The sequence below is a fragment of the Euprymna scolopes genome, chromosome 16, assembly GCF_053919585.1.
Source record: "Euprymna scolopes isolate OS-2025 chromosome 16, ASM5391958v1, whole genome shotgun sequence".
Lineage (NCBI taxonomy): Eukaryota > Metazoa > Mollusca > Cephalopoda > Sepiida > Sepiolidae > Euprymna > Euprymna scolopes.
In genome coordinates, this window is record NC_136497.1 from 144221822 (window position 1) to 144248028 (window position 26207).

Genomic DNA, 26207 nt, shown 5'->3' on the forward strand with positions numbered 1-26207 from the left:
AGGTGAGTAAGCTGAACATGGGCAGGCCACATTCGCCCCGACGCCACTACAAGAGCCGTTCGCCATCCCGACATCACCGCCATCACTTTAGCAAGCCAGAACTATGCTTTTATCATAGTCGTTTTGGCAAGGACGCACGGCGCTGTAAAATGCCCTGTTCGTATTTGAACCAGGGAAACGATTGTCTGGAGAACTGAGCACGGCACATTCCCCACCCTAACCCTAACCCTAACCCTAACCCGGCACATTCCCAACCCTAACCCTAACCCTAACCCTAACCCGGCACATTCCCCACCCTAACCCTAACCCTAACCCTAACCCGGCACATTCCCAACCGTAACCCTAACCCCGGCACATTCCCAACCCTAACCCTAACCCTAACCCTAACCCGGCACATTCCCCACCCTAACCCTAACCCTAACCCGGCACATTTCCCACCCTAACCCTAACCCTAACCCTAACCCTAACCCGGCACATTCCCTACCCTAACCCTAACCCTAACCCTAACCCGGCACATTCCCAACCCTAACCCTAACCCTAACCCTAACCCTAACCCGGCACATTCCCCACCCTAACCCTAACCCTAACCCGGCACATTCCCAACCGTAACCCTAACCCCGGCACATTCCCAACCCTAACCCTAACCCTAACCCGGCACATTCCCCACCCTAACCCTAACCCTAACCCTAACCCGGCACATTCCCAACCCTAACCCTAACCCTAACCCTAACCCGGCACATTCCCCACCCTAACCCTAACCCTAACCCTAACCCGGCACATTCCCAACCGTAACCCTAACCCCGGCACATTCCCAACCCTAACCCTAACCCTAACCCTAACCCGGCACATTCCCCACCCTAACCCTAACCCTAACCCTAACCCTAACCCGGCACATTCCCCACCCTAACCCTAACCCTAACCCGGCACATTCCCCACCCTAACCCTAACCCTAACCCTAACCCTAACCCGGCACATTCCCCACCCTAACCCTAACCCTAACCCTAACCCGGCACATTCCCCACCCTAATCCTAACCCTAACCCTAACCCGGCACATTCCCCACCCTAACCCTAACCCTAACCCTAACCCTAACCCGGCACATTCCCAACCCTAACCCTAACCCTAACCCTAACCCGGCACATTCCTAACCCTAACCCACAACCGTGCCTATTTTATCACTGACTTCTTATCCAAATGTGTTGCTTGGTTGATACAAGAGCAGCTTGCAGCATTTGGCCCCTCAAACTCCTCACAGAGAAGCTACCAGTTTCACCCATCACACTGCAAGCGGTAAATCACTCCCCCATCCCCACGTACGGTCAAATTTAACATTCTCTGGACTTGGAATTACAGAGAGACTTTACATGGGTTTTTGCCTTAGCAGATTTACCTTACCCAATCCTAGGTGCGGACTTCCTGCATCATTTTAATTTATATGGTAGACATGCGCAGACGCCGGCTAATAGATGCTAGTGTGGAACTTTCCGTCCCTAGCATAATGCGAAATGTTCCATCTATCAGCCTGGTATTTTTCATTGCCGCTTCAAATGATCCTTACCACGAGTTGCTACACTCATATCCGGAGTTAATAAACTTAAATTTCGTGGTGAGCAAACCCACGCACACCACAAAACACCACATCGAGACCACAGGTGCTCCTGTGTTCTCACGCCCTCATCGCCTCCTTGCTGATAAACTTAAAGCAGCAAAGGCTGAATTCAATCATATGCTACAATTGGAAATAATATGCCCCTCGTCCAGTCCTTGGGCTTCCCCTTTGCATATGGTCCCAAAATGTGACAGAGATTGGCCTCCGACTGGGGACTACCGACGACTCAATGCCATGACGGTACCTGATCGTTACCCAATCCCACACATACAGGATTTTGCTTCCTCATTGCATAGTTGTAAGACCTTTTCCAAACTAGATTTGGTCAAGGTTTACCATCAAATCCCAGTAAATCCAGCCGACATACCAAAGACGGCAGTAACAACTCCATTCGGAGCGTTTGAATATTTAACTATGCCTTTCGGTTTACGTAATGCCGCTAGTACTTTTCAGCACTTCATAGACGAAGTAGTGCGTGATTTGGACTTTGTCTATAACTATATAGACGACATTCTTGTGGCAAGTGCGTCACCTGAAGAACACGTCACTCACCTCTGCCTACTGTTCGAACAGTTTCAGCAATACCAGGTGAAGATTAACCCTGGTAAATGCGTTTTCGGTGCTTCGTCACTAGTTTTCCTGGGCCACATTATCAGCCCAGACAGTATATATCCGTTACAGGAAAAGGTGAAGGCTCTGCAAGACCTTCAACCACCTACTTCACTTCGCCAACTAAGGCACTTCCTCGGTCTGTTGAACTACTACAGACGTTTTATCCCACACTGTGTGGATCTTCTAGCTCCTCTTTCTGACCTGTTACGTAACAGGAAGAAGAAAAATTAGCAAATCTCACTTAATGAGGTCCAGCTAAAAGCTTTCAATGAAGTGAAAACAAAATTGGCGACAACATCTCTACTTGCACATCCTGTACCCGATGCCCAGTTTTCTCTGGTCGTTGACGCATCAGGCACAGCCGCAGGTGCAGTGTTGCAATAGCAGCAGCAACAACAGTTACAACCTCTCGCATACTTTTCGCGACAACTGAAACCAGCAGAACAATGTTACAGCACGTTTGGCTGTGAACTGCTGGCAATGTACCTTGCACTGAAACATTTCCAACATTCACTCGAGGGCCGTCAATTTGTATTCTACACTGATCACCGTCCGCTTACATACGCACTTTGTTCTAAACCGGACAAATATTCTCCCCACGAAACACGCCACTTGGATTTTGTTTCGCAATTTACCAGCGATATCCGACATATCTCGGGTGAGCAGAACGCAGCGGCAGACGCCTTGTCTCGCCTTCCCATTAATTCTCTGTCCTCACCATCGGATATTGATTTACAACAGATGGCCTTAGACTAGCCTAGTCTGGACACGTTGGATCCATCATCACCTGAATTTGCGACTTGCAAATTTCCATACCTACCTCGGACATACAGATCATCTGCGACACCTCAACGGATTCACCTCGACCATTTATTCCAAAGACTCATCGTAGAGTTGTTTTCAACACTTTACACAACCTGGCACACCCCGGATGTAAAGCCACAGTGAAGCTGATTACAGCTAGATTTTTCTGGCCAAATATGAGGTGCAATATCACTGCCTGGACACGTTCCTGTGTATCTTGCCAAAAGTCAAAGGTACACGAACATATCCGTGCACCCCTTGGAACATTCAGCATCCCAGACGCGCGGTTTAGCCATGTTCACATCGACTTGGTTGGACCTTGGCCGGTCAATCAGGGATTTACATATCTCCTGACCTGTATAGACCATTTTACACGGTGGCCTGAAGCCATTCCCCTCACAGGCATTTCGGCTGAGTCTGTAGTGTGAGCCTTTATATCAGGCTGGATATCGCGTTACAGAGTTCTCACCACCATCACCACTGATCGTGGCATACAATTCGAATCCCACCTATTCCGGGAACTGTCCAGGATCCTAGGGATCACACGCATTTGAACAACGAGCTATTACCTTGCTTCTAACGGGATGATAGAACGCTTCCATCACCAATTGAAAGCAGCATTACGTGCTTACCCTGACCAACAGCGATGGAGCGAGTACTTACCGGTCGTCCTTCTTGACTGTCGTGCCTCAATCAAAGAGGACTTGGGATATTCTGCAGCCGAACTAGTCTATGGAGCACCTCTATCATTGCCAGGACAGATGCTGACCCCGATAGAGGATACAACAACTGACTCAGCTCTGTATGTCAACAGACAACGAGCCTATCTCAGTAAGCTACCACAGACGTACACTAGGGAACAGACCATAAAATCTTTGGTCCCGAAGGACATATCACTCACGTGTTCCTTAGAAAGGACGCAGTAAAAGCTCCCCTAACTCCACCCTACACTGGCCCTTATCGCGTGCTTTCACGCACTGATAAAACTTTTATCCTTGACATTAGTGGTAAAAAAGAGACAGTTTCCATAGATAGGGTAAAACATTAATACATGAGCCATACATTCCTACGACATACACACAGCATTATCATACACCTGAGGTAAATGCTCCACGTGAAAACAGTTATGTGACCACTACATTGGCCAAAGAAACTATGTAAAACTGTATATTTCTATTAAAAAAGAAACTTTTCTTTCTCACCAACAAAAAAGAACGTTTTATATATAAAAAAAAAATATTCCCCAACTTTTTACAGAAAACTAAGAACATTTTCTATTTTTTTTCTTCGTAAAAACACAAAATAACGTGAATAAATTGACATTTTTATTTAATTTTTTTTTCCTATTCGTTCTGCTACCTTTGTCTCTGTCGGCTTTCAGCCTAAGCGGGGGGTTATGTAGCAGAAACAAATAAAACTCTTTTCTTATGCGTCAGTGCCTCCCCTGACTGTGCGATATGGCACATACTGACCAATCAGAGGCATAGCGCAGGGATCTTCCTTACCCCCCTAAGGAACTATAACTGCTTCCGTCCCGGATGACAAAGACTCTTCCCTTTTCCAGCGAGACGTCAAAGAGAGCAGACCTGTTTCCTCACACTCTCTCTCTCTGCCTACATCGGTATCTACAATTCCCACTTGGGATTAACTACCGGGCAAAGGCAGATGAGTTCTATCCTAGCTATACCAATGGCATCATGCCCTTGCTTCAATAAACCTTTTCCTTGCAAGTTTTACGGAGTCGTTTGTTCGTTTATTCAGTAGCTTGTGTTGAAATATTTATTTTATTAGGGAGTGCCCGAAAAGCATTAAATCAACTAAATAAATAAACTAACTTTAGTTTTGCTGCGTTGGGATAAATCTTGCTTAGGTTTTTTTTGCTTGGTTATCTCCTCTGTGGCTTTGCAAGGCCACTAATATATAAACACACACACACACACACACACACACACACACACACACACACACACACACACACACACACACACACATTCACACACGCAATTACATGCACACACACACTCACACACACACACACACACTACCCCCCCCCCACACACACACAATCCCACCTACACACCCACACACACTCACACACCCACACACACTCACACACACACACACTCACACACACACCCACACACACTCACACACACACACACTCACACACACACACCCACACACACTCACACACACACACACACACTCACGCACACATTCACACACACAATTACACACACACTTCCCCCTCAATCCCACTCACACTCACACTCACACACAAACTCAATCCCCCCACACACAATCCCACCTTCCCATCCACACACTCACACACAATCCCCCCACACACAAACACACACAATCCCACCTTCCCACCCACACACATTCACACACAATCCCCCCACACACATTCACACACACAACTACACACACACTTACCCCCCCCCAATCCCCCACACACATATATATAATTTACTTTTAACTAAACAAAGTAGGATATGTCATAACAACAGCAGAACTATCGTTTCGGGCAAACTACGACTTCATTCAGGCGACCTATATTTCCGCCCTCAGTGGTGTGTGGTGAAATAAAAAAAATCGTCTTAGGCGTTTATGGATCTCATAGCAAATGAACTCACACACAGATAAAGTTCTTTTGATATAATGGAGATAGATACATAGAGAGATGATAAAAACGCATTAAAACTAACAATATCACATGAGTTCTAATCATATATATATATATATATATATATATATATATATATATATATATATATATATATATATAGAGAGAGAGAGAGAGAGAGAGAGAGATAGATAGATAGATAGATAGATAGATAGAGAAATTAAGCATTTTAAAATTTATTGAAAAACAAAAAAATATTTTAGTCTTTAAAAAAAAAAGACTTAAAAAAACTGTATTTTCGATTATTGTTTTCATGGAAGTGAAACAGATTTATTTATTTTTTCATATTTTGAAATTAAAATCAAAATGTATTTGTGCTAATTGTTTTCTAGGAAATCAAAAACGATTTCGCAAAAAATCAGTTTCATTATGTATTTAGAAATCATCCAATCAAATTGCTTCGAAGTTATGTGACGTCACACAATTTTACTAAACTGTTCTTTCTTTTATCATTTTATTTCGGCAATTCAACCAGCTTTACGTGTTTCTTACTGAAGTTTATAAAAATCTACTAAAACGATAAACTGTAAGTAAAATGTTATTTCAAAATATCGCATTAATTTTTAGAATTTAAGTTTTTGTTAATATGAGCAATATCGATTTATTGGGTTTGTATTACTGTACACATAGATTCGAAAAAGTTGTCAAAAAACAAATATATAACAAATAAATGTTATCAAAGGCAAGATAAGTTACTTTTCTACCAAACTGGATATATTTTTCGTGTTTTTATTCAATTTAACATGTTTATTCAGCTCGAAAAACATGCAGTGTTTACCGATGTATTGGAAAATTCAAAATGGCACCCGACACTCTCTTTAACACGGTAAGTTCAGGAAAAGATGTTATAAATAATAAACTAGACAAAATACTGTTAGAAATCCGCTCATTATATGTTACCGTGACATAAGTTGACATATATTCGGTGGTTTTTAAATAGTATTTTATCTAGTTTATTATTTATAACACGTTTTCCCAAACTTTCCATGTTTAAGAGAGTGTCGGGTGCCATTTTGAATTTTCCAATACATCGGTAAACACTGCATGTTTTTCGAGCTGAATAAACATGTTAAATTGAATAAAAACACGAAAAATATATCCAGTTTGGTAGAAAAGTAACTTATCTTGCCTTTGATAATATTTATTTGTTATATATTTGTTTTTTTGACAACTTTTTCGAATCTATGTGTACAGTAATACAAACCCTCCAAATGATATAACCGTTAGTATTAGGGAGTTTTTTTTTTTTTTTTTTTTTTTTTTTTTGACGGGGACTTAACCGTATACTGTCAGTATACTATACTGATGTGAAATTCTGTGAGATAATAAAAAAGGGCATGAATGGTTTTTAAGAAGTGACAACCATAAATATCCTTGCGATTTATTTCTTAAATTTTCTTATTTAATAATTGTTTTTTTTTTTTTTTTTTTTTTACTCATGTTCAGCCCCCCCTTCCTTACAAAGTTGGTTGCTCGTTTTTTGTTTTACGGCATATCAACCCTTTTCAGGTTATTTAATGCCGAATCCAAAGATTTTTAAGAAAAAATTTTTAATAGAATATATTTGTTGTTTTCAAGTCGGTTTCTATTTAATCCATAGTTGGGACCCTAACAGGTACTACCACTCCGGGTCAGAGTGGACCTGGGAGTAATGGTAATTAAAGGGTGACTCCACACTCCCCAAAGCCCGCAAGCAGGGGCCTCACCACCGGATATAGTTTAATGTCATATCCAGGACCCCCTTACAAAGCAAATCCCCACTTGGACGTAAGGGGCTACTATTTGGGGTTATATTTAGATATTTGTTTATGTTACATTTAAACTTCTGCATATCAGTGCAGCCAGGGAAGCAGGCAGCAGGAAGGGAATTCCAAAGTCTAGCTGTTTGAGGTAAGAGACTATTAGAATGGAAAGCTTTCTGGCATTTAGGGACAACAACAGTGAAGGGGTTAGATCTTATTGCTTAGCGGGTTTGTCGGGGATATGTATGTCGAGGGGATACAAGTGAAACGAGTTCATCAGAACACATTCCATTAAAATATTTGTAAAACATGCACAGTGATGCAACATTGCGGCGATGAGACAGGGGCTGGAGCTTAGTTGATAAAGTGGGATAGATTGACAACTGTTTTTTTGGACTTGATCTAAAAGGGAGAGACTAATGGTAGATGCAGCAGCCCAGATGTGGCAACAATACTCCATGCATGGTATGCGAATGGTGGCCTTGTAGAGGTACAGGATACTCTCAGCGTGAGTAGTCGTCTAGCCCGATAGAGTAAAACACACCTTCTTTGCAGTAGCCTTTGCAATGTTCTCTATGTATTTGTTCCAGTTCATATTGCCCGCAAATGTTAGGCTGAGGAATTTGAAGGTAGAATTCTCAGATAGGGTGTTATTTGTCATGAATATAGGAGGTTGGAGAGGCGTCTTGTAATTGTTAAAGGAGAGCAGCTTAGTTTTACTAGCATTAAATGTTGCCATTCATTTTAAAAGTAATTAAATTATGAAAACGAATTAAATTAATTAAATGAATTAAATTATAAAAAATAATCAAATTATTAAAATGAATTAAATGATAAAAATGAATTAAATTATTAAAATGAATTAAATTATTAAAATTAATTAAATTACAAAAATTAATTTTATTATTACATTAATAAAATTATAAAAATGAATTAAATTATTAAAATTAATAAAATTATTTAAATGAATTAAATTATGAAAATTAATAAAATTATTAAACTTAATTAAATTATTGAAATGAATTGAATTATTAAAATGAATTAAATTATAAAAATAAATTAAATTATTAAAATTAATTGAATTACTAAAATTAATTAAATTATTAAAATTGATTAAAATATTTATATTAATTAAATTAATTATATTAATATTAATTAAATTAATTATATTAATTAAATTATGAAAATTAATTAAATTATTAAAATTATTTAAATTATAAAAATGAATTAAATTATAAAATTAATTAAATGATTAAAATATAATAAATTATTAAAATTAATTAAATTATTAAAATTGATTAAAATATTAATATTAATTAAATTAATTATATTAATATTAATTAAATTAATTATATTAATTAAATTATGAAAATTAATTAAATTATTAAAATTAATTAAATTATAAAAATGAATTAAATTATAAAATTAATTAAATGATTAAAATATAATAAATTATTAAAATTAATTAAATTATTAAAATTAATTAAATTATTAAAATAAAATAAATTATTAAAATTAATCAAATTATGAAGAAACACTATTAGACACATTTCGTACGCTTGTGTACACTTATTTCGCTTATATATATTTAAAAATTTATATCGAATTCTTTACTTTATTATATTCAAATCTAATATGTATTAAAAGTTTTTACATTCAAGATACGAGTATATATAGATAGAATGAATTAAGCATTTAAAAATACTTTCAGTCATTTTTTTAATTGAATGAATTTTCAAAAATGTCTTTTCGCTTATTATAATCAATTATATTATTAAAATAAATTAAATTATTAAAATGAATTAAATTATTACAATTAATTAAATTATGAAAATTAATTAAATTATTTAAAATTAATTAAATTATTAAAATGAATTAAATTATTAAAATAAATTAAATTATTAAAATTAATTAAATTATTAAAATTAATTAAAATATTAATATTAATTAAATTAATTATATTAATAAAATAATAAAAATGAATTAAATTGTTAAAATGAATTAAATTATTAAAATTAATTAAATTATTATAATGAATTAAATTATTAAAATGAATTAAATTATTATAATGAATTAAATTATTAAAATGAATTAAATTATAAAAATTAAATAGATTATTAAAATGAATTAAATTATTAAAATGTATTGAATTATTAAAATTAATTAAATTATTAAAATATATAAAATTATTAAAAATTTTTTTCACGCCCCACCCCCGCAAAAATGGCGTTTTTATTTACATTGTGGGGTCTACATCAGACAAAAAAAATATTTCTCTTTTTTGTTATTTAATTATTAAAATTAATTAAATTATTAAAAAAACACATCTCGTAGGCTTGTGCAAACGTATTTCTCTTATATACATCATTTTAAAATTCATATCGAATTATTTATTTTATTATAATCAAATTTAAAAGTTTTTAATTTCATGAATTTTCAAAAAAAATGTCTTTTCGCTTATTGCTTTCTAGGAAGTTTAAAATATTTCGTGGCAAAATCCAGTTTCATTATCTTTTTATAAATCATCCAATCATATATTGTTTTTTTTTTAATTCATGTGACGTCACGCGTCTTTACAAAACTGTTTTTATTTAAATTTATTTCAGCTATTCAACAAACCAAACTTGTTTTTTCTTGAAGTTTATAAAAGTCTACTATAGACGAAAAAACTGTAAGCAAAATCTTATCGCAAGATATCACATTAAATTTTAGAATTTTATTTTTTGTCAATATTAGTAATATCGATTTATTTTTCGGTAGTGTATGTTTTTCGTTTTATTTTTTGTTTAATATACCCGTACTTTAAAGCCAGTCTATATAAAAATATCTTTTTTTGTTTTTGTATTTAGGTATTATAAACAACATCAGCAATAGTAATCCGGGGTTATTTTTATTTATTTTTATGTTTATCCTAAATTCTGCCACTTGATAAAAAAGGGCGTGGCTGTGTAATAATTTTTAAGAAGTGATTTTATTACAACCAATGTAACATAGGAACCCTTTAACTAACACGCCTATTTCGATTAATGCTCAAATCCGTATTAAAAATCATTTGTACGAGCCTTTTACAAGTCTCACACAAAACACACATTCATATTTCAAGCTGTCATATACATACGCGCACACAAACATACGCGCCCACGTCCACACATGTACACATATTCACGTTCGCATACATACACTCACATTCACGTATATATACACACACGCTTACGTATACACATGTACTCACACACGCACACATGGACGACGTCACTTCCGCCTTCTAGGGAAATACACATGCGCAAAAGACACTCTGGAAAAGAGTATAAAACATGGAGACAAGCTGTTTCTAACTCTCTTTTTAGGACCAACTCTCAACTAGAGAGGTTGGGCGAACAAGCCGCCGCCGTTTCGGTGCGCGCACACGCGCACCTCACGCCCACTTCCTACTATGTATGGGGCACGAGCTAATGACCGTATGTATACATTCTCCCTCTTTCTCTCTCCATCTACTACTGGCCACTAAGAACACCTTCGCGTAGCTGACTACTAACTGATGACAACTCTAATATCCACTCGTTGTCTATACGCTGGACTACCATTCTCAATTTTCCTACAACATTTATTTCTCTTCCCACGCGCGAACAAACAATAGTGACCCGAACTTGAGATGAAAACACATTTCCTATTCTTGCTACAACACCAGTCCTGCAACGGACATTGGTTACATACGCGCGGACATGTTATAACCAAAAATGTTCATTTCTTTCAACAGCAAATAAACGACGTTTATCTTATCCATTACTTGAGTCTTTGTTTCCTTCAATTCTCATTCGTTTCATTATTCTTTTGTAACGGGATTGGGGTATTTATATATCCTAGTCCCCTACACATTTACTCAGCAAACGTAAAGTACTTATATTTGCTTTAAAATTCGCTGTTTCTAACATTCGTATACATATTCTATTCTAGTGTATAATTTATTATTATATTATAATTTATTATTATATTTTTATTTATTAGTATACTATAATCTGTTAGTATATTATGAGTTATTGTTATATTATTATTTATTAGTATATCATAATTTATTATTATATTATAATTTATTATTATATTATAATTTATTAATATATTATAATTTATTAGTATATTATAATTTATTAATATATTATAATTTATTAATATATTATAATTTATCAGTATATCATAATTTATTATTATATAATAATTTATTAGTATATCATAATTTATTATTATATTATAATTTATTAGTATATTATAATTTATTAATATATTATAATTTATTAGTATATTATAATTTATTAATATATTATAATTTATTAATATATTATAATTTATCAGTATATCATAATTTATTATTATATCATAATTTATTAGTATATTATAATTTATTAATATATTATAATTTATCAGTATATCATAATTTATTATTATATCATAATTTATTAATATATTATAATTTATTAATATATTATAATTTATCAGTATATCATAATTTATTATTATATAATAATTTATTAGTATATCATAATTTATTAATATATTATAATTTATTTATGCTCAAATCATTTACTCAGCAAACGTAAAGTACTTGTATTTGCTTTAAAATTCCCTGTTTCTAACATTCGTATACATATTTTATTCTAGCATTCATTCTTCTCCACTCTCTCTCTTTCGTCCATTCTATTATCCGCCTTCTCTCATCCGCGATCTTTTCCTCTTCTTTTTTCTCGCCCTTCCTTCTCTTTCAACTGTATCCATTTCTCTCATTTCTCCTTCTCTTTTTTCACTCGTTAACCTTCTATCCTTCGAACAGTTTTCTGCCATTATTTACATAATTTGCACTTTCTGCCACTATCCATAACCCAGGTGTGCACCGTCACAAGCAAGAACTTCATATAAAAAAAAGGATTTTTGTAGATATATTACGTTATAGTTTATTTTCCTATTATATGTTTGTTATGATTTATTAATATATTAAAATTCATTAGTATATTATGATTTATTAGTATATTATAATTTATTTTTATATTATAATTTGTCAGTATATTATAATTTATTAGCATAATATAATTTATTAATAAATTATAATTGTATGGTATATTATGATTTACTAGTATATTATAATTTATAATTATATTTTATTTATTAGCGAATTGTTATATATTAGTATATTATAATTTATTATTAGTATATTATAGTTGTATAATGTATTATAGTTTATGATTATATAATAAATTTCAAGTATATTATAATTTATTATTATTATTAAATTATTTCTAATTATATTATAATTCATTAGTATATTATTAATAATTAATATATACTAATTTATTAATATATATAAATTTCTTATTATATTAAAATTTATCAGTATATTATAAAGTACTAATATATTATAATTTATTTATATATTAAAATTTATTGTTATATTATAATTTATTCGGATATAATAATTTATCATTATAATTTATTATTATATTGTAATTTATTAATATATTATAATTTATTAGTGTATAATTTATTATCATATTATAATGTATTATTATATTATTTATTAGTATATCATAATTTATTATTATATTATAATTCATTAGTATATTATAATTTATTAATATATTATAATTTATTAATATATTATAATTTATCAGTATATCATAATTTATTATTATATTGTAATTTATTAGTATATTATAATTTATTAGTGTATAATTTATTATTATATTATAATGTATTATTATATTATTCATTAGTATATTATAATTTATTAATATATTATAATTTATCAGTATATCATAATTTATTATTATATAATAATTTATTAGTATATTATAATTTATTAATATATTATAATTTATTATTATATTATAATTTATTCCTATATTATAATATATTATTATATTATATTTTATTAGTATATTATAATATATTAGAATATTATCATTTACTATTATATTTTATTTAATTTTATATTATAGTTTATTAGTATATTATAATTTATTAGTAGTTTATAAATTATTATTATATTATAATTTATTATTATAATGTATTTATTAGTATATTATAATTTGTTTAGCGTATTATAATTTATTAATATATTATAATTTATTATTGTATTATAATTTACTATTGTATTATAATTTATTAGTATATTATAATTTATTAGCATATCATAATTTATTAGTATATTGTAATTTATAATTATAATATAATATATTATTATATTATAATTGATTATTATATTTCATTATTATATTATAATTTTTTAATATATTATAATTTTATATTGTATTATAATTAATTAGTATATTATAATTAATTAGTATATTATAATTTATTAGTATATTATAATTTATTTGTACATTATAATTTACTAGTATATTATAATTTATTATTATATACACGTGGATATATTAATCATAGACCATGAATTTTATTTCTACTTAAACTCAAGTATCAAAAACATGTACACAAAAAGAAGACACGCTCTTGAAATTTTCATTCTCTATTTATATCTCAACCAATCATATTTTCATTCTCTATTTATATCTCAACCAATCATATTTTCATTCTCTATTTATATCTCAACCAATCATATTTTCATTCTCTATTTATATCTCAACCAATCATATTTTCATTCTCTATTTATATCTCAACCAATCATATTTTCATTCTATATTTATATCTCAACCAATCATATTTTCATTCTATATTTATATCTCAACCAATCATATTTTCATTCTATATTTATATCTCAACCAATCATATTTTCATTCTCTATTTATATCTCAACCAATCATATTTTCATTCTCTATTTATATCTCAACCAATCATATTTTCATTCTATATTTATATCTCAACCAATCATATTTTCATTCTATATTTATATCTCAACCAATCATATTTTCATTCTATATTTATATCTCAACCAATCATATTTTCATTCTATATTTATATCTCAACCAATCATATTTTCATTCTATATTTATATCTCAACCAATCATATTTTCATTCTATATTTATATCTCAACCAATCATATTTTCATTCTATATTTATATCTCAACCAATCATATTTTCATTCTATATTTATATCTCAACCAATCATATTTTCATTCTCTATTTATATCTCAACCAATCATATTTTCATTCTCTATTTATATCTCAACCAATCATATTTTCATTCTATATTTATATCTCAACCAATCATATTTTCATTCTCTATTTATATCTCAACCAATCATATTTTCATTCTCTATTTATATCTCAACCAATCATATTTTCATTCTCTATTTATATCTCAACCAATCATATTTTCATTCTATATTTATATCTCAACCAATCATATTTTCATTCTATATTTATATCTCAACCAATCATATTTTCATTCTATATTTATATCTCAACCAATCATATTTTCATTCTATATTTATATCTCAACCAATCATATTTTCATTCTCTATTTATATCTCAACCAATCATATTTTCATTCTATATTTATATCTCAACCAATCATATTTTCATTCTATATTTATATCTCAACCAATCATATTTTCATTCTATATTTATATCTCAACCAATCATATTTTCATTCTATATTTATATCTCAACCAATCATATTTTCATTCTCTATTTATATCTCAACCAATCATATTTTCATTCTCTATTTATATCTCAACCAATCATATTTTCATTCTCTATTTATATCTCAACCAATCATATTTTCATTCTATATTTATATCTCAACCAATCATATTTTCATTCTATATTTATATCTCAACCAATCATATTTTCATTCTATATTTATATCTCAACCAATCATATTTTCATTCTCTATTTATATCTCAACCAATCATATTTTCATTCTATATTTATATCTCAACCAATCATATTTTCATTCTATATTTATATCTCAACCAATCATATTTTCATTCTATATTTATATCTCAACCAATCATATTTTCATTCTATATTTATATCTCAACCAATCATATTTTCATTCTATATTTATATCTCAACCAATCATATTTTCATTCTATATTTATATCTCAACCAATCATATTTTCATTCTCTATTTATATCTCAACCAATCATATTTTCATTCTATATTTATATCTCAACCAATCATATTTTCATTCTCTATTTATATCTCAACCAATCATATTTTCATTCTATATTTATATCTCAACCAATCATATTTTCATTCTATATTTATATCTCAACCAATCATATTTTCATTCTCTATTTATATCTCAACCAATCATATTTTCATTCTATATTTATATCTCAACCAATCATATTTTCATTCTATATTTATATCTCAACCAATCATATTTTCATTCTATATTTATATCTCAACCAATCATATTTTCATTCTCTATTTATATCTCAACCAATCATATTTTCATTCTATATTTATATCTCAACCAATCATATTTTCATTCTATATTTATATCTCAACCAATCATATTTTCATTCTATATTTATATCTCAACCAATCATATTTTCATTCTATATTTATATCTCAACCAATCATATTTTCATTCTCTATTTATATCTCAACCAATCATATTTTCATTCTCTATTTATATCTCAACCAATCATATTTTCATCCTATATTTATATCTCAACCAATCATATTTTCATTCTATATTTATATCTCAACCAATCATATTTTCATTCTATATTTATATCTCAACCAATCATATTTTCATTCTATATTTATATCTCAACCAATCATATTTTCATTCTCTATTTATATCTCAACCAATCATATTTTCATTCTATATTTATATCTCAACCAATCATATTTTCATTCTCTATTTATATCTCAACCAATCATATTTTCATTCTCTATTTATATCTCAACCAATCATATTTTCATTCTATATTTATATCTCAACCAATCATATTTTCATTCTCTATTTATATCTCAACCAATCATATTTTCATTCTATATTTATATCTCAACCAATCATATTTTCATTCTCTATTTATATCTCAACCAATCATATTTTCATTCTATATTTATATCTCAACCAATCATATTTTCATTCTATATTTATATCTCAACCAATCATATTTTCATTCTATATTTATATCTCAACCAATCATATTTTCATTCTCTATTTATATCTCAACCAATCATATTTTCATTCTATATTTATATCTCAACCAATCATATTTTCATTCTATATTTATATCTCAACCAATCATATTTTCATTCTATATTTATATCTCAACCAATCATATTTTCATTCTATATTTATATCTCAACCAATCATATTTTCATTCTCTATTTATATCTCAACCAATCATATTTTCATTCTATATTTATATCTCAACCAATCATATTTTCATTCTATATTTATATCTCAACCAATCATATTTTCATTCTATATTTATATCTCAACCAATCATATTTTCATTCTATATTTATATCTCAACCAATCATATTTTCATTCTCTATTTATATCTCAACCAATCATATTTTCATTCTCTATTTATATCTCAATCAATCATATTTTCATTCTATATTTATATCTCAACCAATCATATTTTCATTCTATATTTATATCTCAACCAATCATATTTTCATTCTATATTTATATCTCAACCAATCATATTTTCATTCTATATTTATATCTCAACCAATCATATTTTCATTCTATATTTATATCTCAACCAATCATATTTTCATTCTCTATTTATATCTCAACCAATCATATTTTCATTCTATATTTATATCTCAACCAATCATATTTTCATTCTCTATTTATATCTCAACCAATCATATTTTCATTCTATATTTATATCTCAACCAATCATATTTTCATTCTCTATTTATATCTCAACCAATCATATTTTCATTCTCTTTTTATATCTCAACCAATCATATTTTCATTCTCTATTTATATCTCAACCAATCATATTTTCATTCTATATTTATATCTCAACCAATCATATTTTCATTCTCTATTTATATCTCAACCAATCATATTTTCATTCTATATTTATATCTCAACCAATCATATTTTCATTCTATATTTATATCGCAACCAATCATATTTTCATTCTCTATTTATATCTCAACCAATCATATTTTCATTCTATATTTATATCTCAACCAATCATATTTTCATTCTCTATTTATATCTCAACCAATCATATTTTCATTCTATATTTATATCTCAACCAATCATATTTTCATTCTATATTTATATCTCAACCAATCATATTTTCATTCTATATTTATATCTCAACCAATCATATTTTCATTCTATATTTATATCTCAACCAATCATATTTTCATTCTCTATTTATATCTCAACCAATCATATTTTCATTCTCTATTTATATCTCAACCAATCATATTTTCATTCTATATTTATATCTCAACCAATCATATTTTCATTCTATATTTATATCTCAACCAATCATATTTTCATTCTATATTTATATCTCAACCAATCATATTTTCATTCTATATTTATATTGTTACATGATACGGGCTGTCCCCTTTTCATGTAAGAAAAAAAAGTAAGGAATTAGTTAAATGTAAATATCAAATAGGATAGTCAAGGATTCGAACTTGCGAAGCTAGATTTGGGATTGAGAATTCCAATTATAAGTTAAAATAAATACAGAATGTTATTGAAAATAAGGAATGTGGAGTTGCCATTGTTTAGCTCACAAAAAATAGTTGGATATATGTTTATTGAAAAAGGTTTCGTTTTTATTTTATGGTGTCTGATCTTTCTTAGCCAAGTGGTTATATATATCTACAAAAAAGACGTACTAAAATTTAAAAATGCGTGCATTTTTTTTTTGTAAAATGAGAGGGAGGGATGTTACATGATAAGGGCTGTCCCCTTTTTATGTAAGTAAAAAAATGGGAAATTAGTTAAATATAAAAAGTAAAAAACACTGTATATATATATATATATATATATATAATATTTAAAAAAATTAATTTTCAACTAATCAGGTGTCTTTTATATGGTACTAGCCTGGGTGCCCGGCGTTGCCCGGGTGTTTGGAGGTGTGTGTTGAGCAAAAAAACAAAAAAAAAGTGGTAGTAGGCAGGCAGGCTCGATCGGGTACCGTGGAGGAGGAAAAGAATTTGAAAAAAATGTTACGTCTTTGTCGTTGTGTCTATCGCAAAACCGGAAGTGGCGACGGTTTTGAAAAAGGCTAATCAATTGAAAAGAGGGGATGACTTTCGAAAATACCGGCGAAAAAAAAAGCGATCGCTGCTTGTCGAAAAGTGGCCAGTTGTGGGTGAAAGAAGTAATGTTTTTAGCCAATGTTTCGATATTTGTCATCCGGAGGATTGCGTGAAAATCCGTCGCCTCTGTCGAAAGTTGTAGGGAGAACTACAAACACACACACATATATACATTAAATAGACAGGTGAGATTTATATTATATATAAGCCAATAAAGATTAAATTATTACAAATATAAACACGAGAAAGATAAAGAATAAACTGATTTAACTTTTTTTCTATTTTTCAGCTTGATTTGCATGTGTATTCCTCATCAATGGCATCTGATCGATACCAATCACTATTCATATGTGTCAGATGTGAATCCCAATTAAACGAAACTTCCAAGACTTTACCATGTCTTCATAATTTGTGTAAATCATGTTTCCACAACACATTAAAAGATGAAGAGACAGAAGGAAAATGTCCGCAATGTGGTGACGAATTTCAAAATCATAAAAGCTTGACCCTTTCACCTATTTTGGCCAATGACTTAAAACGCCAACAATTATCATCGTCCGAATGGCAATGTGACACATGCACGGATGAGGGGATTTCAACTGTTGCAAACTATTGGTGCATCCAATGTGAAAAACTGTTTTGCAACAAGTGCATGCGATTCCATAATAAATTCATGACCATAATGGATAATGAACTCAGCGCAAAACACATTTTGAAAAACTTGGATGAAACTAGGAGAGTAGACGCCATTGAAATGATGATGGAGAAACAATGTTTGTTGCACAGAAAATCCGTAGAATTGTTTTGTAATAATTGTAACATGTGTTATTGCAACACATGTTACGAGTCTCACTCAGCTGACCCCAGCAGCAGTAACTGTATATATGTGTCTCCATTATTGGTGAAGGAAGCAACTTTAAAAAGGAAAACTCAAGTCCTGAACCTGGAGAAAGAAATGAATGAATTTAAAGAATTCTTGCAGTCATCAAATGAAAATGGTTTCAAATTTACCGATGAATTAAATCTTGAATGCGAATCAAAATGCCAGGATGTTTGGATAAAATACGAACAGATCATAGAAAATGCAAAGTTGGATGCTTTAGATCTGTGTCAAAAGATAAGACAAGAAACAGCAGAAGAAATAACAAGATGGCAGAATATTTTTGATAAAAATACAAGAATTCTCAAAGAAGTTGAAATTTGGTTGCTGAATTTACAGCATTTGCTCCGTGAAGATCACCAAGACCGAGAAGTGTTATGTGGATTAAAACTGTTGACATCAAGACTTCCATCACGGCATCTTAAAACGATGCGACCGAATAAAACATGTGAATTGTGTTTCACATTGCCTGACTGGTGGCATCAAGCGATGGAACCATTGGTCAGCAGACAAATCCCATCATTGTCTTGTGTTCGGAAAACAATTCCTGTAAAAAAACTTGTAAAAGAAAATCAGTGGATTCTACCTGGATCAAAATCGCGAGATATCAGAACTATTTTAATCAATGAAAAAGATGATCACATTTTTTTGTGTGATAATGAAAATAAATCAATAATTGAAATGAGTGAAATCGGACAATTTGTGAGTGAAATTTTTTTGTCTGATGAAGAAAATCAAAATTTTAAACCTCTTGACATGTGTTCAATTTCATGTGAAGAATTTGTTGTTTGTGGAATTGGAGAAAATAAACTACTTTTTTTGAAAAGAATTGAAAATGATCCATTTTTACAAATACAAAAAATCGTTCCAACAACAAGCGAATTTTATTCCGTGTGTGTAAAAAACGAAACAATTTTTACTTGTGATGATTATTTCGGAATTCATCATTTTACAAAAGAAGGCATAGAAATTAAAACAATAACAAATAAAGGAATGGGTAAGTCAGAACTTTGTCCACGAATCCGTGTTGATTTTTCCAGTGGGAAATTTTGGGGTTCAAGTTGGGATCGTTCTGAAATGTTTTGTTTCAATTCGGAAGGTGAAAAAATTGATTCGTTTGAAAAAGAAAATAATTTTTTTGATTTTAATTTGACTGAATTTGGACAATTTTATTGTAATTTGGACGGAATTTTTTCTTTTTCTCCAAAAAAACTTCTTTACACTTTTGGGAAACGACTTGAAAAAGCGTCGATGTTGTTTGTTTTTCAAAACCAAATGTTTATTTGTTTTGAAAATGATGGAAAATGGATGATTGAAATTTTAAAAATATTTTATTGAAAATTAATGTAAAAACTTTCAAATATTTGAATGTTTCAATATATTTATTGCAATAAAATAACCAAATTTCTATTTTTTGCTGATATTTTTCATGAATTGTTCTTCCAATCATCAAAGAAATTGTTTATGGACATTACCTGTTACATATTGAGTAGGTATTATTAGTATCAGCCAAGGATACGTCTTTGACAATCGGTCAACCGTGGGTTTTTGATGTCGTGTTTGTTTTGTTCTTAAGTTTCGTAAATATTACCTTTTCCACATTTTAAATTACTTTTGCATATAAATATAAAAAATTTTTCTTTTAATAAAAAAATTTTCTTTTATATAAAAAATTTTTTCTTTTATATAAAAATTTTTTCTTTTATATAAATTTTTTTTCTTTTATATAAAATGTTTTTCTTTTATATAAAATGTTTTTCTTTCATATAAATTTTTTTCTTTTATATAAAATTTTTTTTTTAATAAAAAATTTTGTTCTTTTAATAAAAAAAATTTCTTTTATATAAAAATTTTTCTTTTATAAAAATTTTTCTTTTATATAAAGTTTTTTCTTTTATAAAAATTTTTCTTTTATATAAACATTTTTTCTTTTATATAAAAAATTTTTCTTTTAATAATATTTTTTTCTTTTAATAAAAAATTGTTTCTTTATATAAAAATTTTTTCTTTTAATAAAAATTTTTTCTTTTAAGAAAAAATTTTTTCTTTTATATAAAATTTTTTCTTTTATAAAAATTTTTCTTTTATATAAACATTTTTTCTGTTAATAAAAATTTTTTCTTTTAATAAAATAAATTTTTCTTTTATATAAAAATTTTTCTTTTATATAAAATTTTTTTCTTTTATATAAAAATGTTTTCTTTTATATAAAATTTTTTTCTTTTATAAAAAATTTTCTTTTATAAAAATTTTTTTCTTTTATATAAAGATTTTTCTTTTATATAAATTTTTTTCTTTTAATAAAAAATTTTTGTTCTTTTATATAAAAATTTTTTCTTTTAATAAAAATTTTTTCTTTTAATAAAAATTTTTTTCTTTTATATAAACAATTTTTTTTTATATAAAAATTTTTTCTCTAATATAAAATTTTTTCTCTTATATAAAATTTTTTCTTTTATATAAAATTTTTTCTTTTATATAAAATTTTTTCTTTTATATAAAAATGTTTTCTTTTATATAAAATTTTTTCTTTTATATAAATTTTTTTTCTTTTATATAAAAAAAAAACAAAATACTTCTCTTACCCTTAACTATAACCTTTACCTCTAAGAAAATATAAAATGAAATCCTTTAAATTGTAAAGTTGGTTTAATTTTTAAGTCACATGTTTTGATGTACCATGTCGGATTTGGGCCTTAGAATTCACTCTTGTCTGTTCGTCCGTTTGTTCCCCAAAATTCGTAATGACTACTCATTACATTTTTCTGATTGTTGATAAAAAATTATGGTTGCGTCCCCAGGAGGTCAGGAAGGGGTTAAAATGGCCAAAATTAGAACTTTTCTGGACATAAAATATTTTCCGACAGTTAGATTTTGCTGAAAACTAACCGAAAGCAAAACCATGTGGATATATAAATGGTGGGATCTTTCTATCGATCCGGTAAATATCTCACTGCTGATGCTATTCTCTATCTATATAAGAGCCAGGTACGTCCAAGGATGGAATACTGTTGCCACATCTGGGCAGGAGCTGCTAGAAAGGACTTGGCCTGCCTTGATAGAGTTCAAAATAGACTTCGTAGCCTCGTAGGAGATGTCCTTTTCTCTTCCTTGCAACCTTTATCTCACAGAAGAGATTTTGCAAGTTTGTCTCTGATGTATCGTTATTTTCATGGAAAGTGTTCGACTGAGCTTCAATCTATGGTCCCCCCTCGCCAAACTTTCACAAAAACACTCGTCTAGCTGTAAACACTATCAATAATTCCCCCCACTCTTTATCTGTGCCTAAACGTAGATTCCATGAACAAAGCTTCTTTCTTAGAACTGCACGCCTGTGGAATTGTCTTCCGTTTTCCTGCTTTCCAGCTGACTACAATAAGGTTGTCTTCAAGTCTAACGTAAATAAGTTCTTGATGAGCCGTTCCATATAAGTTATCAAATTTACCAAATTTTCATTACTAATGATTACTATATTGTCCAATTTCTACTGTACACTCTTTAACCCTTATCTTTGAGTGGCCTCTTGGCCTTGATAATGTGGTGATGCCTATGTAAAAAAAAATATATATATATATTTGGAAACAAACAACAGTGAGAAAATTCTGGTTGCGTCCCCAGGGGGTTAAAAGTGGTGAAAATCGTCAAAAAATAGCACTTTGTGGTACATAGAATATTTTCCGACCATTAAACTTTGCTGAAATTTACCCAAAAGCAAGGCCACATAGATATTCATCTGGAAATATAATATTTGACCCTGGAAAAATTCTGGTTTCGTTCCAGGGTGTAAAAAGAGGTAAAAAAATGGGGATTTTTAAAAAATCAAATGCTTGTTTATTTATAAGGTTTTTTACTTTTTTTATAAATATTGTTTCTATTTACTTGTTTCCCCACGAGGACAGCTGGAGAAAATCTAGCTCTTCTGAAAGGGGCACTCTGGATAGGGGCAAAAATAAAAATTGCCTCAGTCTAGAAGGATATTATTCTACGTTGAATTTCAACGAAAATAGATTTTATGCCACGTATGCATTAAACGAACGTTATTATCGTTAGGGGCGATAATTCAAATTTCTTTTTGGAATAGTTACAATCCCCCCCCCCAATATGTTAAGTAATAGCTTTCTAAATAATAAAGTTAAACAAGAGTATCACACTTGAACTTTACATTTACCAAAAAAGTCATTAAATTATTTTCTCGTGTAAATTTAATAAAAAATAATTTATTCTTGGTCAAATACCACACAAAATAAAAAAATAACACATAAATTCTTGAAAACACAAAGTTATAAAAATGTATCAAATATAATTGTTATTATATAAAAATGTATCAAATATAATTGTTATTATATAAAAATGTATCAAATATAATTGTTATTATATAAAAATGTATCAAATATAATTGTAAAAACATTTATTGAAAAAAAATACATGTTTTGAATTAAAGCAACATTACTTGGTCTTTTCGCTAAGAGCAAAGCGTAGTATCTGTTCTGATACTACACATCTTTTCTCTCCTCAGTCAGTGAAGGAGAAATTTTTCTAAACTGAGGCAATTTGTATTTTTGTTCTTTTCGCACATTAAAACCCAACCTTGTGTCTTACTCTGTCCTTGTGGGGAGACAAGTAAATAGAAACACTGGATCTTTTTTCAAACAGTTTAACAGAATCTCATTGTAAGAAAATAGAATCTTAATAAGAATTAAAGCAACATTGGATTTTTTTTCAAACAATTTTACAATATTTTTTTAATTGAAACATCATTGGATTTTTTTTCAAACAATTTTACAATATTTTTTAATTGAAACATAATTGGATTTCTTTTTCAAACAATTTTACAATATTTTTTAAAATTGAAACATCATTGGATTTCTTTTTCAAACAATTTTACAATATTTTTTTAAATTGAAACATAATTGGCTTTCTTTTTCAAACAATTTTACAATATTTTTTAATTGAAACATAATTGGATTTCTTTTTCAAACAATTTTACAATATTTTTTTTTAATTGAAACATCATTGGCTTTCTTTTTCAAACAATTTTACAATATTTTTTAATTGAAACATAATTGGATTTCTTTTTCAAACAATTTTACAATATTTTTTAAATTGAAACATCATTGGATTTTTTTTCAAACAATTTTACAATATTTTTTAATTGAAACATAATTGGATTTCTTTTTCAAACAATTTTACAATATTTTTTAATTGAAACATAATTGGCTTTCTTTTTCAAACAATTTTACAATATTTTTTAAATTGAAACATCATTGGATTTTTTTTCAAACAATTTTACAATATTTTTTAATTGAAACATAATTGGATTTCTTTTTCAAACAATTTTACAATATTTTTTAATTGAAACATAATTGGCTTTCTTTTTCAAACAATTTTACAATATTTTTTAAATTGAAACATCATTGGATTTTTTTTCAAACAATTTTACAATATTTTTTAATTGAAACATAATTGGATTTCTTTTTCAAACAATTTTACAATATTTTTTTAAATTGAAACATCATTGGCTTTCTTTTTCAAACAATTTTACAATATTTTTTTTAATTGAAACATAATTGGATTTCTATTTCAAACAATTTTACAATATTTTTTTAAATTGAAACATCATTGGATTTCTTTTTCAAACAATTTTACAATATTTTTTTTAATTGAAACATCATTGGATTTCTTTTTCAAACAATTTTACAATATTTTTTTAAATTGAAACATAATTGGCTTTCTTTTTCAAACAATTTTACAATATTTTTTAATTGAAACATAATTGGATTTCTTTTTCAAACAATTTTACAATATTTTTTTTTAATTGAAACATCATTGGCTTTCTTTTTCAAACAATTTTACAATATTTTTTAATTGAAACATAATTGGATTTCTTTTTCAAACAATTTTACAATATTTTTTTAAATTGAAACATCATTGGCTTTCTTTTTCAAACAATTTTACAATATTTTTTTAAATTGAAACATAATTGGATTTCTTTTTCAAACAATTTTACAATATTTTTTTTAATTGAAACATAATTGGATTTCTTTTTCAAACAATTTTACAATATTTTTTTAAATTGAAACATCATTGGATTTTTTTTCAAACAATTTTACAATATTTTTTTAAATTGAAACATCATTGGATTTCTTTTTCAAACAATTTTACAATATTTTTTTAAATTGAAACATCATTGGATTTTTTTTCAAACAATTTTACAATATTTTTTTAAATTGAAACATCATTGGATTTTTTTTCAAACAATTTTACAATATTTTTTTTAATTGAAACATAATTGGATTTCTTTTTCAAACAATTTTACAATATTTTTTTAAATTGAAACATCATTGGATTTTTTTTCAAACAATTTTACAATATTTTTTTAAATTGAAACATCATTGGATTTTTTTTCAAACAATTTTACAATATTTTTTTTAATTGAAATATCATTGGCTTTCTTTTTCAAACAATTTTACAATATTTTTTTTAATTGAAATATCATTGGCTTTCTTTTTCAAACAATTTTACAATATTTTTTTAAATTCCAACATAATTGGATTTCTTTTTCAAACAATTTTACAATATTTTTTTTAATTGAAACATAATTGGATTTCTTTTTCAAACAATTTTACAATATTTTTTTAAATTGA

General features: G+C 28.5%; 1 protein-coding gene across 6 annotated transcripts in view; it reads left to right on the forward strand.

The window, feature by feature from the left end:
* The first annotated feature begins 6107 nt into the window (after window positions 1–6107).
* Window positions 6108–26207, forward strand: part of LOC145296144 (uncharacterized) — a 79133-nt gene continuing 59033 nt past the window's right edge. For 5 of the 6 annotated variants that reach the window (XM_080142334.1, XM_080142335.1, XM_080142337.1 and 2 more), the window contains exons 1-3: window positions 6143–6236; window positions 10059–10123; window positions 18973–20560. In XM_080142334.1, the coding sequence (XP_079998460.1) occupies window positions 19000–20560 (1561 nt within the window). In that variant the 5' untranslated portion in view covers window positions 6143–6236; window positions 10059–10123; window positions 18973–18999. Of the gene's footprint in view, window positions 6237–10058; window positions 10124–18972; window positions 20561–26207 lie in introns of all 6 variants that reach the window. The other variant, XM_080142333.1, reaches the window with a different exon arrangement.